The following is a 22,918-nucleotide window of genomic DNA, read 5'->3' on the forward strand; positions in this document are numbered from 1 at the left end:
AAATGTGGATACATTATAGAACAGAGAGATATTCCACCCTCTTATGACACCCTCCCCCCACCCCTCCAGCTCTAGAATGGTATGATAGTGCATATTTTAAAATGTGGATACATTATAGAACAGAGATACTCCACCCTCTTATGACCCCCCCCCCCCCACACACACCCCTCCAGCTCTAGAATGGTATGATAGTGCATATTTTAAAATGTGGATACCTATAGAATAACAGTACCCCTGGCTGCACCAGCAACTCCCTCCCCACAAGCTCTAGAAATGGTATATGATAGTATACACTTTTGAAATTTTAATCATTTTAATCAAATCGCTACATTACTACGTGACACACAAAACGAAAACCTCTCCTTAAAAGTCTGAGATAAATAAGATATAGTAGACCTAAAATACATTTGATAAATCAACGAATTGCATAATTAGCAAATATACATGGCAGATTTTATTCAAATACACTTAGTGCATAACTGAATTTAAACTTTCAATCTCGTAGATGAAAGTCACACACTTCAAAATTCCTAACCCTAAAAACAGCCACAATTCTTATGACTTTATTACCAGAAATACATACATTATCATCTTTTATACAAAAAATAAGGAAAACGTCAACGTAAAAGATCTGTACAAATGTCCAGTACCATCTAATATTAGCTATCATAGTAGTTTCAATATCTATTAGCTATTATAGTATACTAGAGAAATATTCGCTACTATACACGTCTCGGAACCCATGTTATTACGATTTGGGTCAAGTGTACAGTTGACTAAATGCCTGGATTACAATACACTGTACAGTTCAGTGTACAACATAAAGTACAGTTACATAATATCTTTCCAAATTGCTAGCCCTGTACTAGCCTAATGTTAATACTGTGTGAAATATGACTGGTGCAGGCATTAACCCTTCCAGTTGCTAAAACGTACTGGCGAGGTGTTAGTGCCAGCCTAGTGTTAGCACTGAGATACAATGTAGTCTGGTATTAACATAGGACTGGTGTAGACATTAACCCTTCCAGTTGCTAAAACGTACTGGTGAAGTGTTAGTGCCAGCCTAGTATTAGCACTGAGCTAGTCTGGTGATAACATAGGACTGGTGTAGACATTAACCCTTCCAGTTGTTAACACATACTGGTGAGGTGTTAGTGCCAGCCTAGTGTTAGCACTGAACTAGTCCAAAGCTTGCCTGATGCTAGCAAAGTGGGACAGTAATTCCCGTACTGCACAATGTACACACTACAGGGTTCATACGCTTTCGAGTCACTCAAATTTAATAAAATAATGATACAATCAAAGGTAATTTGCATAACAATACAACTATTGTATGCTAATTGATTTGTATTGTTTTCAATTGTACAAGTTATTTCCCCAAGGGGTATTTTACAAGAAATTCTTTTCCCGGATATTCAAGGACTCTTCCGGAATATATGAGCCCTAATTCCAGGTGTTCCTACTTTTCTCTTTTTACATCTTTCTTGTAAAGTTTTCTGGAAAGACACCTTTTGCTCTGTCTGATTCCCGCATTCCAGTCAACCAACCATCATCCTAGGAAAAAAGTAAGAAACCAAAAGTTGAAGGACAAATTATAACTGAAACAGTGGCCATATGGAAGAGGATTGGGTATTTATTTGGATTTTTAATTTATACAACAATTTTATCATGGCTTCCTACTTGAAAAAGTAATGTGAAATAACATAGACCAAGACTGTGTTTTGAACTTAATACATTGCAGAAAGCTAAAAAACATGTAAAATGTTTGTTACTGTATGTACAATACCGAACATATCTTATCCACTTTATGGAGTTACAAACAAGGACTTGGCATATGTTGTTTCTTGCTTATTTTTCAAGTAGGAAGTCATGATAAATCTATTTCATAAATTAAAAATCTAAAATAAATACCCAATCCTCATTCATATGGCCACTTTAATATGCAAACATTGTGAATTATTAACATAAACCAGAAATTACTGGTGTGCGCATATACTAATAATACATGCAATGCAGTGCAATACCGAAAACATTATGGCATACCTACATGCAAATGATATGCAAATAAGACACAATCGTTTGTTGTACATGAAAGCACACAATCATACAAACTTTTTATTAATGGAAATTTGATGTTTCGGATAAACAGATGTAATAATAACAGAACCCCTTGCTACGTGAGTGTCTGTGGGAGTATCTGCACTCGTGCTTGCAAGACAAGGAATTGGCTTTCATAATATATGCAAAAGTTTAGTGGGACCTTTCACTTCACGGAAACTGGTTCTTAAGATATATTCCACCGCAATACTTATTGATGTGACTGGAAAATCTAACAAGATACAAAGTCAATTATAAGAGATTCTACAGGAGTGTAGTTTGTAAGGATATTTAAGAAATTCATACCTGGTCCTCAGGATCATCATATGGAACCACAAAAATTACTTCTCCTTTCTCAAAACTTAATTCATCTGTGTCCATCTTCTCATATTTATGTGTCGCTCTCACCTGCAAAAGAAACATGTGTTAGACCACTTAGATGGATGCCAATGTATCTGACCTATGTCCATATCTGATATATGTCCATGTCTGACCTATGTCCATATCTGACCTATGTCCATATCTGACCTATACCCATATCTGACCTATGTCCATATCTGACCTGTCCATATCTGACCTATATCCATATCTGACCTATGTCGGTGTCTGACCTATGTCCATGTCTGACCTATGTCCATGTCTGACCTATGTCCATATCTGACCTATGTCCAGGTCAAACAACTTCATAAGTCTGCTACTCAATACTACTGGTGTTGTCAAGACAACACTGAGGACCATACCTTGTAAAGAACACCTGGAGGAAGCTGTTCTTCTGGCTGTGAGGGTGCTGGTATTGCCATGGCAACAGCTCCTGGTTGACTATCATCTGGTGGCACTGCTTGTGCATTAGAAGATGTGTCTTGACTTGTATCTGTCGGAAGCTGAAAATTGAAGTAAAAATTAGAAGTATGATAAACTGGTAACATTGATGAAAAACGGAATTTAACTTTGAAGTAATAATAATATGTATTCATAACGCAATAATGTCTTGTGCTCCTGATGAGCTCCAACAATTATCACCCCTCGCACAATATATAGCAGCGCAACAGCCCTTTATACTTCCTCAACTCCCTGGGGAGCATACAATCCCTTGCAGCCTTTATAAGCACATAGGACTAAAGCATTTGCATTGCAAACTCTATCCTACCAGGTACCTAATTATACCACCTGGGTTGACTGGGGTACACATAGGACTAAAGCATTTGCATTGCAAACTCTATCCTACCAGGTACCTAATTATACAGCTGGGTTGTCTGGGGTACACATAGGACTAAAGCATTTGCATTGCAAACTCTATCCTACCAGGTACCTAATTATACAGCTGGGTTGTCTGGGGTACACATAGGACTAAAGCATTTGCATTGCAAACTCTATCCTACCAGGTACCTAATTATACAGCTGGGTTGTCTGGGGTACACATAGGACTAAAGCATTTGCATTACAAACTCTATCCTACCAGGTACCTAATTATACAGCTGGGTGGACTGGATTTAGAATGATTAACCCTGCCTCTGATCTATAGCGACAGAACGGCCCTTTATACTTCCTCAACTCCATGTGGAGCATACAATCCATTGCAGCCTTTATAAGCACATAGGACTAAAGCATTGAATCTAAAAATGTGTGAAACATTTGTTATTGTACGTACAATAACAAATCTTTTCACACACATATCAGTCCTTTCCAATTAATTGAGTTACAAACAAACTTGGTCTATGTTGTTTCACATTGATTTTTCAAGTAGGTCGCCATGATAAAAAATTTTATAAATCAAAAATCAAAAATAAATACCCAATCCTCATCAATGTGGCCACTTTAATTATTAAATATAAACTTTATTTTGTTCATCAACTTGAAGAAAAAAATTTGAAAAAAAAACATGAAACAGGCCAGTGTTTCAGCAAGGGTTTCATTATAAGCCGGACGCCGGAGAAAGTACCCGCCTACTCTTGTCATTTCTCCGGCTACATTTTTCAAGAAGATGACAGAAATGACGTGAAATTTAGTCAAAGACAGTTTTGTAACGGTCATAATAATTTTCAGACTACAAAACCTTGTGTTTGTGTGTGTGTGTGTGTGTGTGTGTGGGGGGGGGGGTGTGTTTGTACATGTAAACATGTGTGTGTGACTGAATGAATGTAAAATATGTGTATATTTATTATGTATGTGTTTATGCCAAAATTTGTGTCAGTTTGAGGTTTCCAAGCGGACATTGCAAAATAAGAGCTTGGTACACACAATAATCATTTATATGATATTTACTTACTATGAAACTAGTATGATATTATATGTAGTATTTTAGGACAGGTCAAGTGTTTGCATAATATGAATGTCACTAATTTCATGAAAAAAACTCAGGTGTTATCATGTTTATTACTTAATGTTTTGTTTATGCATAAATTAAATGCGGAAAAAAAGAATGACTACCAAATCTTCCCTGTTGACTACCAGTTTTAAAAAGTGCATGGTAGTCAAAGTGACTACCAACTAAAAAAGTTAATTTTGAACCAGAGGTCTTTGTTTGATACAGGCTTCATTGAACAATCAAAGGGCCAATATAAAGGTAATGTGTTCATGTTTATCATAATTATTACCGTAGCTATGAGTTGTAAATGTAATGTATACATGTACTCGAAAATCCACCATTTTGAACACGAAATGAGTGAAATTGTAAGTCGAAACAATTACTAATTTAGTGATCTTACCAAGTTCATGGAATTACACCGACAGTTTTACAAATTTTCAAAACCTACCAATAAATCACGTAACACAAATTTTCTTCAGAGGAAACCTGACATCTGTGTCTTTTTTTCTAAATTAAATATTTAACCAGTAAATGACAATGTATAATTAATGGTGTCCGTACTTCTGAAAGATGCTCTAAATGGCCTCTGAAAGGTTTCTGTTTTTGAAAAATTTTTCACCATGGGAAACCCACCCAAAACCAAACGCATCCCCCGCGCCAGCATAGCAGACAGGGTGCACGGTATGTATACACTTCTCCACCTACTATTATCATTTCTCCCCCTACTTTAAAACTTAATGAAACCCCTGGTGTTTGTAACTCAAGAAAATGCAAAAAACACTAAAAAGTTTGTAAAAAATTCATTATTCTGTATATACCTGAATTTCCTGGGATGTCATAACGGGAACAGGAGAGAAGACGTAAAGAAAGGACAAGATAAAAGTTAGTAAAATGGATTTGTTAGTCAAAATGGATAAAATTTACATGAAGTCTAGTCAGATTTTAATCATGAATGGCAATGAAAGGAAGATGAAATCAACCTTAATACACCACACCATTTTACAGGCTTTCCCAAACAAAATGTTACAGTATATAATATGATATGACATGATGCGATATAACATAAGTAATTTAAAGTTGACATAAGAGCTTACTTGCACTGGTGTGTGTGTGTGTGTCCATACTAGTGGTATTTGCACTGCAGGGCAATACATATGTACCAGAGATGGTGTGTGTGCATACTAGTGGCAATACTACATACGTACCAGAGATTACTTGCACTGGTGTGTGTGTGTCCATACTACTGGTATTATTACATAAGTACTAGAGATTACTTGCACTGGTGTGTGTGTGTGCATACTTGTGGTATCATTACATATGTACCAGAGATTACTTGCACTGGTGTGTGTGTGTGTGGATACTAGTGGTATTTTCCCGGATTATTTAATGATGCAAGTAATCTATTAATTCCATGGGATTCCAGCGTTCCGAGATGGAAAATGATTTCCTCCTCCTTCAACCTCAAACGATCCTTATCACCGGAAACCTTACAAATTCCTGAAATAGACATATCTGATACACTAGGATTGTCCCTGTCAAAATTGATGATTTTGTCATTGCCAATATTTGAAGTTTTTTACCTGCGCTCCAATGTGTACCTCTTCATACACCGATGATGAAACCCCTCCTTCAGCACCTTCGACCACATAGTCAGCCCCATTCTCCATTGATGACCTTGGAACACTGTACTCTGTATCATCCTCTGGCGTTGCCGACGGCGCCGAGATGACCTCATTTTGTTTGACCTCATTCTCTTTACTGTCATTGGGTAAGGCAACATTGTAATGTTTGGCAAGACTACTTCTTTGTTCGGGGGTGGAAGGTAGTTGGGGGGAGGGCTGGGAATCGTAACTGTCTGAATCCCTGAAGATAAAACATAAAAACATTTTTATTTTAAACAAGAGCGGATTGCTCTAGTCTGCGCCTGGCTTAACCCTTTCAGGACTAGAAACTTTCCCGCCAAAATTTTTGAACAAAAATTCTTGTCTCTCTGTAATTTTTGGAAACAGATCAACTTTATTTTAGACCAGAATTCAAGACATATTACTTCCCAATGAAGTAATATTCTTAAATTTTAGAAAATGTTCTTACAATCAAGTTTCTATTTATTCCAATATCGTCTCTAGTCATGAAAGGATTAAACACAGAACTGCCATATATAAAGAGGATTATGGCTAATCTATGCAAATGCGGGAAATTCAAACTGCTGTACAGAGCACTAGTTTCTGGGTCTTGTTTTCAGCATTTTTTCTGTGCTCCGAGAAACACACAGGTCATGTATCATGTACAAATTGTTTGTGAATCTCGTAGGATGGTAACTTGATACACAAATTAGTTGAAAATCAGTCTGTTTGTTTCATAGAATGAAAAAAACTTTCCAAATGAGACAAATTCCCCTGCAAACAGCTGCCTAGATTGTGTGTCATTCAGGATTATTCAAATATGTGGGATTTGCATATGAAAACCCCAAATATAGGGAATGTTTATATTTTGGTGATTACTTGCCAGTGAGTCATCACAAGTTCTCCACCTCCAAATATACAGTCAGTCATATGCAAAATAGGGTCCCAGGCGCTGTCAGTTGTATGTTTAACAACAAAATGAGCTCTGATGCCATATTTGGACATGTACTAGCTTCTCATTAATTTTGTGTAAAACTAACGACCATATTAGTAAAAGTATTAAGAAATTATATGAAACAGCCCAACTTAATTAAGAAAGTGGCCATATTATTATTGGTCATTTATTTTGGATTTTTAATTTACAAAACAATTTTATCATGGCTTCCTACTTGAAAAATCAATGTGAAATGACATTGTATAAGTCTGTGTTTGTAACTCAATACATTGCAAAAAGCCAAAAATTATGTAAAAGTAGTTGTACATACAATAACAAACATTATACACATTTATTATGTTTTTGCAAGTCATTGAACTACAAACAAGGACTTGGTATATGTTGTGTCACGTTGATTTTTCAAGTATGTCACAATGATAAACTTGTTTTGTAAATTAAAAATCCAAAATAAATACCCAATCCTCATCCATATTGCTATTTTAAGTAAAATCTTCAAGCATGTATTAATATTTTCATTACCGATAATAATGATAAAAATGTTAGTTTTTAGATAGAGCTTTCCAATACTTCCTGCTTTCCTGTTATAGTCCCTAGTGGACCAATTTTGGAACTGAAGACTACAAGGTCCCGTGCCCCAAACAATTCACAATTAGTACCCCTGGCATGGATCTATAGAAACACTACGGCCCTTTATAGAAATTACACTTTCCTGGGAGATTACAATCTATTATGTTGAACTGAATTTTTCCAGTTATATTTCCAACGATTAGACTTAAACTTGTCTTTTACTTTGATTTAACTTTGTGAAAATACCAAATTGCATGCATCTTGACACCACATGCTGTGTACCATTGGCAAAATGATAAACCCATGTGGAATTATAAACCCATATGGAATTATTCTATGAACAAGCCTTAAGACTTGTGCCTTCACCAAACTGCTATTTAACAAAACGTTTATGTGACATAACTTCATGACATGAAGAACGTTATCTACTTTACATAATTACCGATATAACAGAACAAAATAGTTACATATATGTGCACCACACTGCATCGCAATCCATGAAATACCAATAACAATGAAAGTGAATGTGTATGCAAATTGTGATATAAAACAACAATATATGCAAATTAAGGTGATTAATATGAATGTAATCTATGCAGGTTTTACCAGATTTCTCCCTCTGTTACAGAGCTTCCCCATTAAAATTATGGTGCAAAGGTACTGAAATCTGTGTGTTTCACCAGATTTTCCCCTCTGTTACCTGGGGTCCTCACTAAATTATGGTGCAAACGTATTGTAATCTATGTGAGGTTTACCAGATTTTCCCCTCTGTTACCTGGGGTCCTCACTAAACTATGGTGCAAAGGTACTGAAACATATGTGAGGTTTACCAGATTTTCCCCTCTGCTATCAGGTTCCACACCAAAACACTGGTGTAGGTATGGAAATGTATGCAAGTGTAATTGAATCTTGGTGGTAATTCAAATTTGTGCAAGAATAAGGCATTACTCTTGGCATTGAAAATGAAAGCCAATCATGGGTAAGTCTCTACGTTACCCACAACATACATTTTTTGGTGACACACTGCATGCTGTGAACATTTAGCATTCTAATGCACACTCACATTTAACCTTTAACCTTTAACCTTTGCCCCCCACCAAGCGCAATCACACCCAATCAAATCAAAGTATCAACCAGTCTCCTGAAACACTATAGCTGGAAAAATATCAGCTTCATTCACTCAAAAAAAATCATACAAACACAGCTAAGAACAGAGGAACACTACAATGTTCACAGACACATTCATGTACAATATACTAGGTGGTCCTAAAGATAATGTACAGTATACTAGGTGGGCCTATATAGCTAATAAACACACACCTAGTGGATTGTCTGGCAATATTGTATGTTCCATCTGCTGCTGCTTGGGCCAACTTATCCATTATGTCGTTAAGTTGGTTTTTCACTTTAGATAGTTCTCCATGAAATGTAGATTCCGCTGCAAACGTTATTTGGAATGTATTCGCATAAAGGGGTATCCGTCTGTACAAAAAAGGAAAAATGAGAATCAATGAATAAACAGACAAATAACACTTTGTAAAATTAGGTACGTAAACACATTAGGCCTAACAAAAAATGGTGTGGTTCCAATTACACTCAATTCTAGAATAGGTGGGGTAGGTAGATTTTTTATTTTTTTTATTATGTGTGAATGTCTAGTTCAGTTTTTCCATTTTTTTCCAAATGGTCTCAGTGTTATTGGATTCTGGTCATCAGATGTACAGCCATTACAGATTGGAAGAACACTTTTATATTGTCTGATGTCAGTTTCTGCATCCACTATTACTTGCGAGACTTCTCAATTTTCGCAATTTTTTTCTTCTTGAATACGTAAAAAACAGTTTAGGGTTGGCATGAAAAACTAAGTTGGTTCGGGTAATTGGAAAGAAACAATTCTTTGTTAGGCCTAAAATCTATAAGTATCAAATAATATTTCCATGGCCCTCAACCAGAAATGTTCTTTCTGTTGCTTTCAAAGTTTGCCTATATATTTTTCTTCTCTGGTGGAATAAATTTCAATTCATTTCAAATTCAATTCATTTCAATTCAATATACTTTGGAACAGTAAATTTGAAATAAATTATGGTCCACTGTAGAAAGATCAAAATATTGTATTTGTTTCCAATTCATTGTTTCTAATAGTATATTGTACTGTCGTAATTTCATTTGAAAGGTAAATTGGAAATGAATGTAACATTTCGATCTGTCTAGTATGGACCATTGTTATGTAAATTTATGATAATTTCATTTGTAACATTGTTTCCATTTACTTAATTTATTCATAGCTATCTTCAATTATTAAGTAACTATATTTGTATTTTGGGCTGATGGCCTTGGATGTACAGAATAAAAAACCATACTATATTGTACTTTCCAACATAATATATACAACTGCCGACATCAGACCTGGATGAACAGAAATTGTTACAAACAGGGAAAGCTAACAAATGAATTGGATTATTAACACTTTGCTCAGCATGTTGGAACAGCAGAGACTTATATTATACATGCACCATGGTTTGATAAGACAGTTTTATGGCCTCTTTATGTGTACATAAAATGCCAGGGGGACTGAATTGGATTAATAACACTTTGCTCCTCATGTTGGAACAGCAGAGACTTGTATTACACACCATGGTTTGATAGGAACAGTTTTTATGGCTCCTTTATGTTGACACAAAATGCCAGGGGGACTGGAAATTTCGTTGTGAATGTGAACTTTTAAGTAAAACCTGTTTTTACAAATGATGAAATGTAATACCAGTCTATCTGTACTTCCAGCACGCTGTGCCGAGTGTTATTAATCCAATTCATTTGTTTAATTTCCTTGTTTGTAACAGTTTCTGTTCGTCCACGGTCTGATGTCGGCAGTTGTGTATTCAATGCTCCGATGTCAGTAGTTGTAATTTTCAAATCTCAGTCACATACCTATCATAAAGTGATGGTAATTCCTCTAGAAGTTCATTATTTAATTCATCATACAATCTCTTTGCGTCCACGTAAGCGTCTTGCACCTTGTTAAAAATAAAAACAAAGAAACTGATTAATTTATGCCAATGAGAAACCTGTAATTCCAAATTACATTTATTATCTCTGAAAAATTTCAATCAAGGCATTATTAAAATATGAATGCCCTACAAAGTTAATCTTTAGTATTATTTTAATTGTTCAGTGATTTGATTACCAGGGCTTGAAATTAACTTTTCTCTTCGGTAGTCCCTGTGGGCAACCAATTTCAGAAGTTAGAAATTTGTAGCCCAAGTATTGTGACCTGTAGTCCCATATTCCTGAACTGAAAACAGAGTTCCTCTATTGGAAATATGCATGTTATCAAAATACTTTCATGTCCATAAATCTTCCATCTTCATCACATAATCAGTGGTAGCCTGAGTGGGCTACCAGCTGCAAACTATGGTGGCCCCATGACAAGAATTGGTAGTCTATGGGCATGGGACTATGGTAGCCCCATGACAAGAATTGGTAGTCTATGGGCATGGGACTATGGTAGCCCCATGACAAGAATTGGTAGTCTGTGGGCATGGGACTATGGTAGCCCCATGACATGAATTGGTAGTCTGTGGACATGGGACTATGGTAGCCCCATGACAAGAATTGGTAGTCTGTGGACATGGGACTATGGTAGCCCCATGACATGAATTGGTAGTCTGTGGGCATGGGACTATGGTAGGCCCATGACAAGAATTGGTAGTCTGTGGGGCATGAGACTATGGTAGACCCATGACAAGAATTGGTAGTCTGTGGGCATGGGACTATGGTAGCCCCATGACAAGAATTGGTAGTTGGTGGGCATGGGACTATGGTAGCCCCATGACAAGAATTGGTAGTCTGTGGGCATGGGACTATCCGGTCACAAATGAATCTACCCTGCACGAGCTTATGGGCTTTGCCTAGTTATGATATTATGTTAATACCAGGTTTAAGTTCATTCACCTGGAAGTGATAATCATGTTTGCGACAGTAACAAGAATACTATGAGTGACTTTTAAAATACGCCACATAAATCACACCAAAATCGGTATAAACTCAGTCTGTGTCACTTTAATCATACCTTTGCTGTTTTCGCTTCATCTTTTTTCTTGGGATTACTCTGCACTGCTTCTAAATTATGTCTTGCACTGTCATAATCAACTAGTTTTCTACCACGTTTGGATATTCTGCTCTGTAACGTAGAAACATTGGAAATGGCATTTATATTATTCCAGGATATTTTTCATAAAAATTACTTTCATTAATTTTGTGTAACCAAGATTAAGATCACTAAAGAAATAGCTTTTTTAAAAACATGGATGTTTCCATACATAGAATAATTGATAATACCATGAACGAGCCAAGTTGAACAAAAACTATGGAATTTATACCATTGTTAAACTACGTCACAACAACGAGTGTCAATGTCATTGGTTCTGCTGTTTCTGAAACTATGGAATTTGTCATTCTGATGGGAATACTGCCACCTAGTGGTCAGCTGTAACTATGGAATTTGTCATTACAACGAGGTTCGTTAACCAAGACAGATCGAAAGCTCAATGCTATAAACTTTGAACTGCTTGCACATTATTAGAGCTTTGGTAATCATTTGATGTACCACACTGATGAACATGTTTGGTCATTGTACTATTCAGAGGAAACACCAAACATATACAGACAGTAGTAATACTGAAGTTACGTTATTGGAATCTAGTTTTTGAAGCGACTACGTAGCTTTCATCCGAATCATCCACGCATCACCAAATGGCATCACATCATTACGCTGATGACATATGAGTGATTCTGATACAAGCTACGCAGTTGCTTCAGAACTAGATTCCAATAACGTAACTCTACTATTACTACTCAATCTGATTAAAATCTGGTGTGGTGAAAGTGGCTAGATGTCTTTATTAACCTCTATTTTCACTGTTTTGTGTCGTTTGTTTTGTTCCAGATGATAAAAGGGAGTCAAATATCAATTTCTATTCTACATACATACATACATACATACATACATACATACATACACACACACACACACATACACACACACACACACACACACACACATACGTACATACATACATACATACATACATACATACATACATACATACATACATACATACATACATACATACATACATACATACATACATACATACATACAGACATACACCCTTACCTTGACTTCAGTAAATGAATTTTGATAGGTATTAATTGGATTGTAAACTTGTTCTGAAAGTCTCTGTTGGTAGTCATCCCAAAGTAATTCACCAGTCTGTAAAATAGAAATATTAACACTTACAACCCACAAAATTAAAACGGTACATTTTCTTGCTAGTGGTAAGTAACAATGACACAAGTTTCATGCAAAAACATACAATGTAATTAGCATAATCTGCTCGGTCAATAAATGTTATTATTACATTACCTCTGCTAGGTCAATAAATGTTATTATTACATTACCTCTGCTAGGTCAATAAATGTTATTATTACATTACCTCTGCTAGGTCAATAAATGTTGTTATTACATTACCTCTGTTAGGTCAATAAATGTTATTATTACAGTACCTCTGCTAGGTCAATAAATGTTATTATTACATTACCTCTGCTAGGTCAATAAAATTACAACATCACCTCTGCTAGGTCAATAAATGTTGTTATTACATTACCTCTGCTAGGTCAATAAAATTACAACATTACCTCTGCTAGGTCAATAAATGTTGTTATTACATTACCTCTGCTAGGTCAATAAATGTTGTTATTACATTACCTCTGCTAGGTCAATAAATGTTGTTATTACATTACCTCTGCTAGGTCAATAAATGTTATTATTACATTACCTCTGCTAGGTCAATAAATGGTATTATTACATTACCTCTGCTAGGTCAATAAATGTTATTATTACAGTACCTCTGCTTGGTCAATAAATGGTATTATTACATTACCTCTGCTAGGTCAATAAATGTTATTATTACATTACCTCTGCTTGGTCAATAAATGTTATTATTACATTACCTCTGTTAGGTCAATAAATATTATTATTACATTACCTCTGCTAGGTCAATAAAATTACAACATCACCTCTGCTAGGTCGATAAATGTTATTATTACATTACCTCTGCTAGGTCAATACATATTATTACATTACCTCTATCTGCTAGGTCAATAAATATTATTACATTACCTCTGCCAGGTCATTTAGTTCATTATAACCCTCCCACTCTTCTTCGTAGACTTCCCTGAGAAAACCATACAAACTCCTACTAGCTGCACTCATAGCTGGAAAAATGGCAAAACATGAATCATAGTAAATAAACAATATGGGTGGTAGAATAATGTTCTATACAAACTTCTACTAGCTACAGTTATAGCCAATTATACCATGCACGATCTAAGTTGGAACAAAAAATATGGAATATATACTCTGGTTGTACTATATGTCACGACAATGTGCATCTATGTCACAACAACACGTGTTTACATCACTGGTTCTGCTGTGTTCAAAATATGAGTCGAAACGTTGAAACTTGCCATTACTTATCCCGATATTACTTTGATATTACTGGCGCTGGGAATAATTATGTTATTCTCCAATATTTTTCTTCATTCTGCCGGAAAATACTCGTGGCCTAATAGTGACAAAACCTTTAGTGACAAAACCCTTAGTATTTTCCTAAGGGTTGTCAGTACTCGTCTGGTGACTTGTAGTGATAAAGACCCCTTTATTTTGTCACTTATTTTCCTTGGCATGCAATGATTATCATTACATGATCAAGAGCCACAGTAGATGATTCAAAACATTGCATTTGTTTCCAACATACCTTTAACACACTGGATATATTTATTAATTTCTTTCTGTAGTTTACTAGCTGCAGCTTGTTGTTTGTTAAAATGCTGGACATATTCATCAAATATTTTATCTTTCGTTTCATCAGCTTTCCCCAAAGAGCGAAGCATCTGAAAAAGGAGAGAAAATAGCACATTAACAGATTATTTGATAAATCTAAAATAAAAAGCCCTTCTCTTCTGCTACTGTGCAAAACACCTTGTGGTTATCTCACACAGTTAGATGTGGTACGGAAGTGATGTGATGAGTTGACTTGATACTGTACAAAACACCTTGTGGTTATCACAGACAGTCAGATGTGGTACTGAAGTGATGTGATCAGTTTACTCGATACTGTACAAAACACTTTGTGGTTATCACATACAGTCAGGTGTGGTACTGAAGTGATGTGATGAGTTGACTTGATACTGTACAAAACACTTTGTGGTTATCACATACAGTCAGATGTCGTACTGAAGTGATGTGATGAATTTACTTGATACTGTACAAAACACTTTGTGGTTATCACGTACAGTCAGGTGTGGTAATGAAGTGATGTGATCAGTTTACAATATTTGATGTGTTCTAGTTGCAGTTCTTATAAGTTTATTTGTTGAGGAGTGTTTTGGAAGAGTTGATATCTTTAACAGACTGTTATTTTGATTAAAATCACAGAGAATATTTACAGATAAATCAAAATGAACTGAAGCAAAAAAAATGAATTAAAAAAAAAGTAATTTTGAAGAACTGTGGCTTCACAAGTACAACTGCTGACATTGAAGCATTGGTCTAATAATGGTTTGATGATAACAGTTTTATGACCATTTTATCTGTACATGAAATGCCAGGATAACTTCAAATTTGTTTGTGAATGTAAACTACTATGTAAAGAGGCCATACACAACTCAATCTGATTGAAATCTGAGGTGCTGAAAGCGGCTAGATGCCTTCAGGCTTCCTTCACCTCTATTTCTATCATTTTGTATCATTTGTTTTGTTCTGGGTGATGCCGGCGACCAGATTTATAATCAGATTGTACACAAGTGTTCTTATTAAATGATGGAATGTAATACAAGTCTCTGTACTTCCAACAAGCTGTGCCAAGTGTTATTAATCCAATTCACTTGTTTACTTTCCCTGTTTGTAACAGATTTTATTCATCAATACTTCGATGTCAGTAGTTGCATAAGCAATGCTCACATTTGATCCCTTTTATGTAACAAGGTGAAATACTATTATAATAAATGTTCTTTACTGCGACAGTTTTATTTGAATTTATAATATCTATCTCACCATTGTCATAAACCATGCTACTTTTACGACACTGTCCGAAACATGCCACCAATCTCGCTATTTCACAGTGTCGCAGAAGAAATAACAGCTCTGGTTTGCGAGAATGTACATATGCATGTACATTTTTTGTATGTGGTAAGGTGATGGTGGGGGGAGGGAGGTGACTGTAATCTATGGTATGTGCATCAATTCAATGAGAAGGGGCTGTAGTCTGTTGTTTATGAAAGGGGGGTCTGTAGTATGTGGTATGAATATCAAAGGGAAGGGCATATAAGTTATAATCTGTGGTATGAATCAACAGGAATAGACTGTAATCTGTTGTTTATATATGGAGGGGAGGGGGGGGGGCTTTAATCGTTGATATTAACATCAAAGAGGAGGGCATACATGTACAATGTATACAAATGTAATCTGTTGTCTGTATATTGTAAATGAAATAGGAGGGGGGGGGGGGGAGCTATAATCTGTGGTATGTACCTGTACATCAACGATATCAATATAGGGGTCTTTTATAATACATGTCTGGTATCGTAAAATACTAACAAGTGTAGACATGTTTCATATAATATGTATTTCAAATCACTGCCATAGCCTATATCATAGGGTTACTAAAGGAGGATTATAAATGAATTATATAATATTACAATATCTCTCTTTTCAGTGATCACGGAACAATTAAACTTTTCATTGAATTTCAACTCAGAAAATACTTGAATTTGGAGCCCCTGGAAATTGAATTTTCGTTATTTTTATGATGCATCTCAGTCTGGATGCTAACTGTGATTTCTAACCACAGTCTGGTCAAAGTCCCCTCAATCAGCACAGAAAGTTGTTCATCCAATCACTGAACCCCAACTGCTATAGTGACATAAACAGTGTATAAGTAGCATCCTGAGCTGACAAATATAACCATATTTGGACATTACATAACTGCCCTAACAAACACTAACCTTATGAGGGACTGTCTTATTGGTTAGAATTTTGTGATTAATTAACAAAGACATAATGTTTATGACTGTGGGTGGCTGTGGATGATTTTTAAATTTCATCTCATGCAACTTTTTGTGCTGATTGCAGGACTTTGACCAGACGTGGTTTAGTTAGAAACTACATTGGTATTGAGACTATGGTACAGAGTACAATGTACAATGTACTACATGCATTTTGTATATAATGTTTAGAGTCTACATGTAACTTGAAGTACAATGTATGTACCCCAGACTACGACAAACATCAAGCCATGATAGTTTATACTACATACATGTATACATCATTACATGTACCCTGTACAGGGGTGAACAAATCATTTTGTGAACTGGTGGTCACCGGACCAGTGCCTTAAAAAATCCAGTGGTCCTGCTGAAAGAATTAGTGGTCCCAGGTCCCGCAAATGTGAAACATTAAATCTTGCCTAAGAATCTGTATATTCAGACGACTTTTTAACATAGTTATTAACAGTAAGGTACTGGTCTAACGGATCAGACAAGGTCAAATTTGTGTGGTTCGCCCAAAAAAATCGCTAGTCTGGGACCCAGGACCAGTGGATTTGTTCACCCCTGCTGTATAATAGAATATTTGTAAGTTGCATGTACATGCATCCCCCATTCATACAGAGTCGCTAGGAATGGAATGCAAAAGAACAAAACAATTGACATTTGTTATTTCACTTACAATAATGGATACAAAGAACTAAACACAAATTTGTATAACTTAACATAATCACATACATTGTAGGTACATTGTATTTCTATACAGCATAGAAAACGGACCCCAACAACTGAACGAATTGCCACAGCAAAATATCAATGAATGGACATTGGTTTTATCAGTCAGTCAATCAATCAATCAATCAGTCAGTCAGTCAGTCAGTCAGTCAGTCAGTCAGTCAGTCAGTCAGTCAATCAATCAGTCAGTCAGTCAGTCAATCAATCAGTCAGTCAGTCAATCAATCAATCAATCAATTAATTTATAAAGCGCCAGTTTCCACTATGATGTAGAGTTCAGAGGCGTTGTACAGTTAGAATGCTCTGGAGAATAGATATGTCTTTAGGTTTTTTTTGAAGGTGTTACCTGTTGATTTTTGTCGTATTTCCAATGGCAGTGCATTCCACCGATTGGGTGCAGCACATAAGAATGCACTGGTCAGACCTAATAATTCAAAATTTGGTTGGATAAATCTAATCAACGTAAAATCATTAATTAGAGCTGAGCTCTTAATTCCTACACTTGACTGGTTGGTGGATTGACTAGACATAATTTATTGAGCATACATGTACAAGTATGTACATTTTTGTGCCACTATGGATTGCTAACAACCAAATGTAAAGAACAAATGTTTAAACAACAAATTAAATAAATGTTGAGGGTAAGTAACCACTCTTACACCATGCACAAACCAAATTAAACAAAAAATATGGAATATATACTCGTTGTTATATGTCGTTATATATGCCACCACAAAGCGTGTCTACGTCACTGGTTCTGCTGTGTTCGTAATATGAGATAAAACGTTCAAAATTACCATTACTTTCCCCAATTTTTCTTTGATATTACTACTACTGGTAAAATAATCATGACCAAAGGGTTGTCACTACTCGTCTAGTGACTCATAATGACAAAGGCCCCCTTAGGTCACTCGTATTTTCCTAGGCTGAACGAAGAAAAATATTGGGGAATAACATCTAAATATTTCCCTATACCAACTATAAGTTTACCTCTGCCTTCACTTCTCAAAATAGCTGAGATCTTCCAAATGTAGCCTAGAATCCCCGAGATGAGGATTTCAAATTTTGTTTCTAGGAATCCCCCTCTCAAAAAAGACCAGGATTCTAGGCTATTTCAAATGTACAATGTAGATCAGTAGTGAACATATTAAGTCTCCGAGTCCTAGGCTCTTGTGAACAAAATTCTATGGAAATATACATTTGTACTTTCGAACTATTTCACTATATTTGTATGACATCAAATGTCAACAATTACCATGACAACCAAAATGGATTGTGCAAATATAAACATTGACGGAACATCTGTTACTGTACTTAACTCCACATAAATCAACAGTAGCTATTACTTTTAGCAATTTTTAAAAAAATATTTACTTTGTGTCTGTCTGTGCAATTTACAAGATAACTCGGCACCCTACTGACTAAATTTATGTGCTTATAACTTTACACACTTTGTTTTAGGCAAATATTTATTTTCTGTGTCCAAATTATGAATATATGAAAATATTCATTTTCCATGTCCAAATTATGAATATATGAAATATAAATGAACCATGAAAATGGAGAACATTTGGGAAAATTTCACTTTTAGAGACAGCATTGGTAAATTATTGATGAGGCAAAAAAATCACTATAAACAATAAAAGTTTTTTTTTACATGTATGTCTTAGTTGAAATGTTGATACAGTAGTTTATTATAGTAACTTCTGACATTTTACAATATCAATACATAAAAAGAAGCATTTTTCACCCAGCCCTTTCAGGCTTATAACTTATATTTATAAGACATGCTGGATCAAAATTATACAGCACATCAAATATGCAGTACAGTTTTCTAGTTAAGATACAACAAAGTGTTCTTAAATTGAAACTACACAAGTACATGTATTAATTACAAAACACATGAATATTAATCATTGCATACAAGAACCACTATGTATCTAAATAGCACTTTGAAACCCTACAAAGTCATTCAAAGTGGCACAAACTTCATTTTTGCACTCAATTGAAAAATACTTACAAACATGTAAAACTTTGATTAAACTATCAGTGTTTTATTTAAGGGCGGTAAGTAGGTAAAATCTACCGGGGTTCCCACATCATTTTACCGGGGTTCCCCACCTAAACTATGATACATTGCATGGGAAGCACTACCAGTTTTACCTCTTTCCCCCTTTCTGTTACCGGGGTTCCCAAACCTTAGCAAAAACACTGACTATACTAGTATAATGTTAATGTCAATGCATGTCTTCTATCACATTACAGTTGCAGGGGTGAACAAATCATTTTGTGAACTGGTGGTCACTGGACCAGTGTCTTAAAAAAATCCAGTGGGCCTGCTGAAAGAACTAGTGGTCCGATCCCAAGTCCTGCTAATGTGAAACATTAAATCTTGCCTATGAATCTGTATATTCAGATGACTTTTTAACATAGTTATTAACAGTAAGGTACTGGTCCGACGGACCAGACAAGGTAAAATTTGTGTGGTCCACCCAAAAAAAATCATTAGTCCCGGACCCAGGACTAGTGGATTTATTCACCCCTGAGTTGTCCCTGGCATGGTTAGAACAGTGCTAGGGATTTCCTGTACATTTTTTGATACACATCATAAATTACATTATCAGATCGTTTATAAGTTATATCTTAATACCAGGTTTGAGTTCAGGCAATTGCAAGTAATAGTTAAGTGTGCTTCAGAAAGTAGAATACTGTGAGTACCTTGTAGAAAAAAAATCACCAAAATATGTATAAACTCAGCTTTGGCCTGTGTAATTTGTCACTGCTATTTTTTTTATTGTTGTTATTGATGAGATTATTTTGGATTTTGGGGTACACACAATCAACAATAATCAAGGAAGTAAGATTATTGGACACACCTCCAATGTATTATAACCACCAAGCACAAACAGTGTCTTATCACATCAGGAATTTGTGACTACTGTTATTGATAAGCCCAGGGTGGCAAGTATTGTTTGTGTAAAACTATCTGGGGGTTCCCCTGCATAATTAGAACGGAACCTTTCAGCAAACGTTCAGATTTTAACATGTTTCGTTCACCCTTTATATTATTGAGGTTTTGAAATCTACGTAACGTCTTTAAAGTTACAAATTTTAGGCGAGATTCAATCAATGATGGTGAACTTTGACATGCCAGAGATAGAACGGGGAACCGAGTGTACCACTACGAATATGGGAGTATTTCCAAGAATTCATCTACTTTGACAAAGATTAACTAAAAAGGACAAAGAAACGGAGGTTCAGGAACAGTCTTTGTTTGTACGGAGATCTTGATATGCGCCTGACAAGCAATACACACCGTTTTGATGGTACTTCGTGAGCAATAACAACTCAGATTCAATTTCTGCAGGTGTGGGAACGGCTACTGAAAATAATCTCGTATTACGCGTAAATTAAACATAACCAGGTCATATCGATACAATTCATGGCATAATTACATTATTTCGGATATATAAATTATTTTGCATGAATTATACTTACACGCTCCTTCGCCCTTGTCGTTGTTTTTGCAAATTGTTTGCCCAGAAAACTTTGTCTTTTGCTACCTTCCGCCATGTTGGAAGTCCCTTTCTGAATACGCATGCGCATACGTATGTGACTGGTGCATTGTGGGTACGGAATCTTCTTAATGCACTGATTGCATGATAATACCATCGGATTGCAGTTGGGTGTGGCATGTTTGTATGTCAACAACAAGATAAAAGTGAATTGGTCGTGTAACGAGAGAGTGAGAAAAGTCTGCTTTGCACTGCTGCACATTTGTACAGCCTTTCCCGCTTTGTATCTCTCTTTCTCCCTGTCTCTGTCGGTGTGTGTTTTTGCCTGTTTCCACCTTTCTCTCTCTCCATATAGATTTGCTGTCACTGTGTTTGTCAGTAATTACAAGATATAAAGAGGGAAATGTAGTACACTGTTCACATGTAATTATATAAGGCTATCTATTCTTGTCTGCACTCCTCTCGTCCTGTCCTCGTCTGTCCGTCAGTTTGTCTGCCTGTCTGTCCCCTCTCTCTCTCTCTCTCTCTCTCTCTCTCTCTCTCTCTCTCTCTCTCTCTCTCTCTCTCTCTCTCTCTCTCTCTCTCTCTCTCTCTCTCTCTCTCTCTCTCTCTCTCTCTCTCTCTCTCTCTCTCTCTCTCTCTCTCTCTCTCTCTCTCTCTTCCTCCCTCCCTCCATGAGCTAGCTCTGGTGTCAATGATCTCTTTAATTTATACATGTTCGTGAGTCTATGTGTGTGCATATACCGTTGTATATAGGATGTGAGATTGCTGCTGTTCTATTGAAAGTGACATAGACAGTAACTAAACCCTAAAATATGTTTGACAAGCAAATTAACCTTAAAACCACAAATTATTCCTTGAACTTTACTTTAATTAGAATATTCTGTCCTTCCAATCACGACATTTTAATCTGTACTGATTAAAATCTGATTAAGGAGGAGGTTTTTTGATTAGTTTTATTTACCGTATAGTCTTTTTTACTCGTGATCGTCAGCAAATACAGCCTTCTCGATCGCCTTGATCAAATCTAATCACAATGACCCCCAGCATCGATAAAGAAATGAAAATACACATCGCTTAAAGTCCACAGTGCAATGAAGTGCATCAAACTGGCCATATGGGTGAGGGTTTAGTATTTATTTTGGATTTTTAATTTATAAATCTATTTTACATGGCCTCCTACCTGAAAAATCAATGGGAGACAGCATAGATCAAGTCTGTTTGTAACTCAATACAAACCAAAAAGCTAAACAAGTGTAATAAGTTTGTTATAGTACGTACAATAACAAACATTTTATACATTTTTAAATCTTTTGCCATTTATTAAGTTACAAATAAGGACTTGGTATAGGTTGCCTAAATCCTCATCAATATGGTGACTTTAAGGTAATGTGATTCTTTCCGTGAATGATTCTCTGAAGTGTTTTTTTTTCATACGAGATTCTTAAAAAGTGAATAAGGAAAGTTAACTATAAAAAAAACCTTGTAGGCCTTTTCTCGTATCAGTATATTTTTGTTAAAAATAGATCAATGAATAAATAAAAAAATGAAAAATAAATAAATAAGGCCTTAAAAATAATTGTTTGGTTCCGGTTACTCGATCCCACCTAGCTTTTCACTGCCGACCCTAACCTTTTTTTTACGTATTCAAGGAAAATAATAATAAAATCGCAAAAATTGTGAAGTCTCACAATATAAAACCGTTCTTCGAATCTGTAATGGCTGTACATCTGATTGGAAGAAATAAACAACACAGAGACCATTTAGAAAACAATGGAAAACCTGCACTTGACACTCACACAGAAATAAAATAAAATAAAGAATCAACCTACCCCCACCTATTCTAAAATTGAGCGTAATCGAAACCACACATTTTTTTATTAGGCCTAAATAAATAAATAAATTCAAATGTATAGATAATTTTGATATCAGAAAAGATTGCTACATTCTTCACTGGTTCTCTGACTTGATACTCTGAAAATAATGTGTCACCGCAAGTGATGAGTGGTAGATAGTG

At 35.6% G+C, this 22,918-nt stretch overlaps 1 protein-coding gene across 1 annotated transcript; it reads right to left on the reverse strand.

Moving 5' to 3' along the window:
• Positions 1 to 1,426: 1,426 nt before the first annotated feature.
• LOC144450326 (myc box-dependent-interacting protein 1-like) lies at positions 1,427 to 20,987 on the reverse strand. Its single transcript, XM_078140925.1, has 11 exons — positions 20,885 to 20,987; positions 14,365 to 14,500; positions 13,728 to 13,822; positions 12,723 to 12,818; positions 11,616 to 11,726; positions 10,475 to 10,560; positions 8,867 to 9,028; positions 5,983 to 6,265; positions 2,838 to 2,978; positions 2,404 to 2,505; positions 1,427 to 1,554 (listed from the first exon to the last, which is right to left on the reverse strand). The coding sequence occupies exons 1-11, from the start codon at positions 20,984 to 20,986 to the stop codon at positions 1,474 to 1,476; spliced, it is 1,395 nt and encodes a 464-aa protein (XP_077997051.1). The 5' UTR covers position 20,987; the 3' UTR covers positions 1,427 to 1,473.
• Positions 20,988 to 22,918: the final 1,931 nt, after the last annotated feature.

This window comes from Glandiceps talaboti, chromosome 19, assembly GCF_964340395.1.
Source record: "Glandiceps talaboti chromosome 19, keGlaTala1.1, whole genome shotgun sequence".
Taxonomy (NCBI): Eukaryota; Metazoa; Hemichordata; class Enteropneusta; family Spengelidae; genus Glandiceps; species Glandiceps talaboti.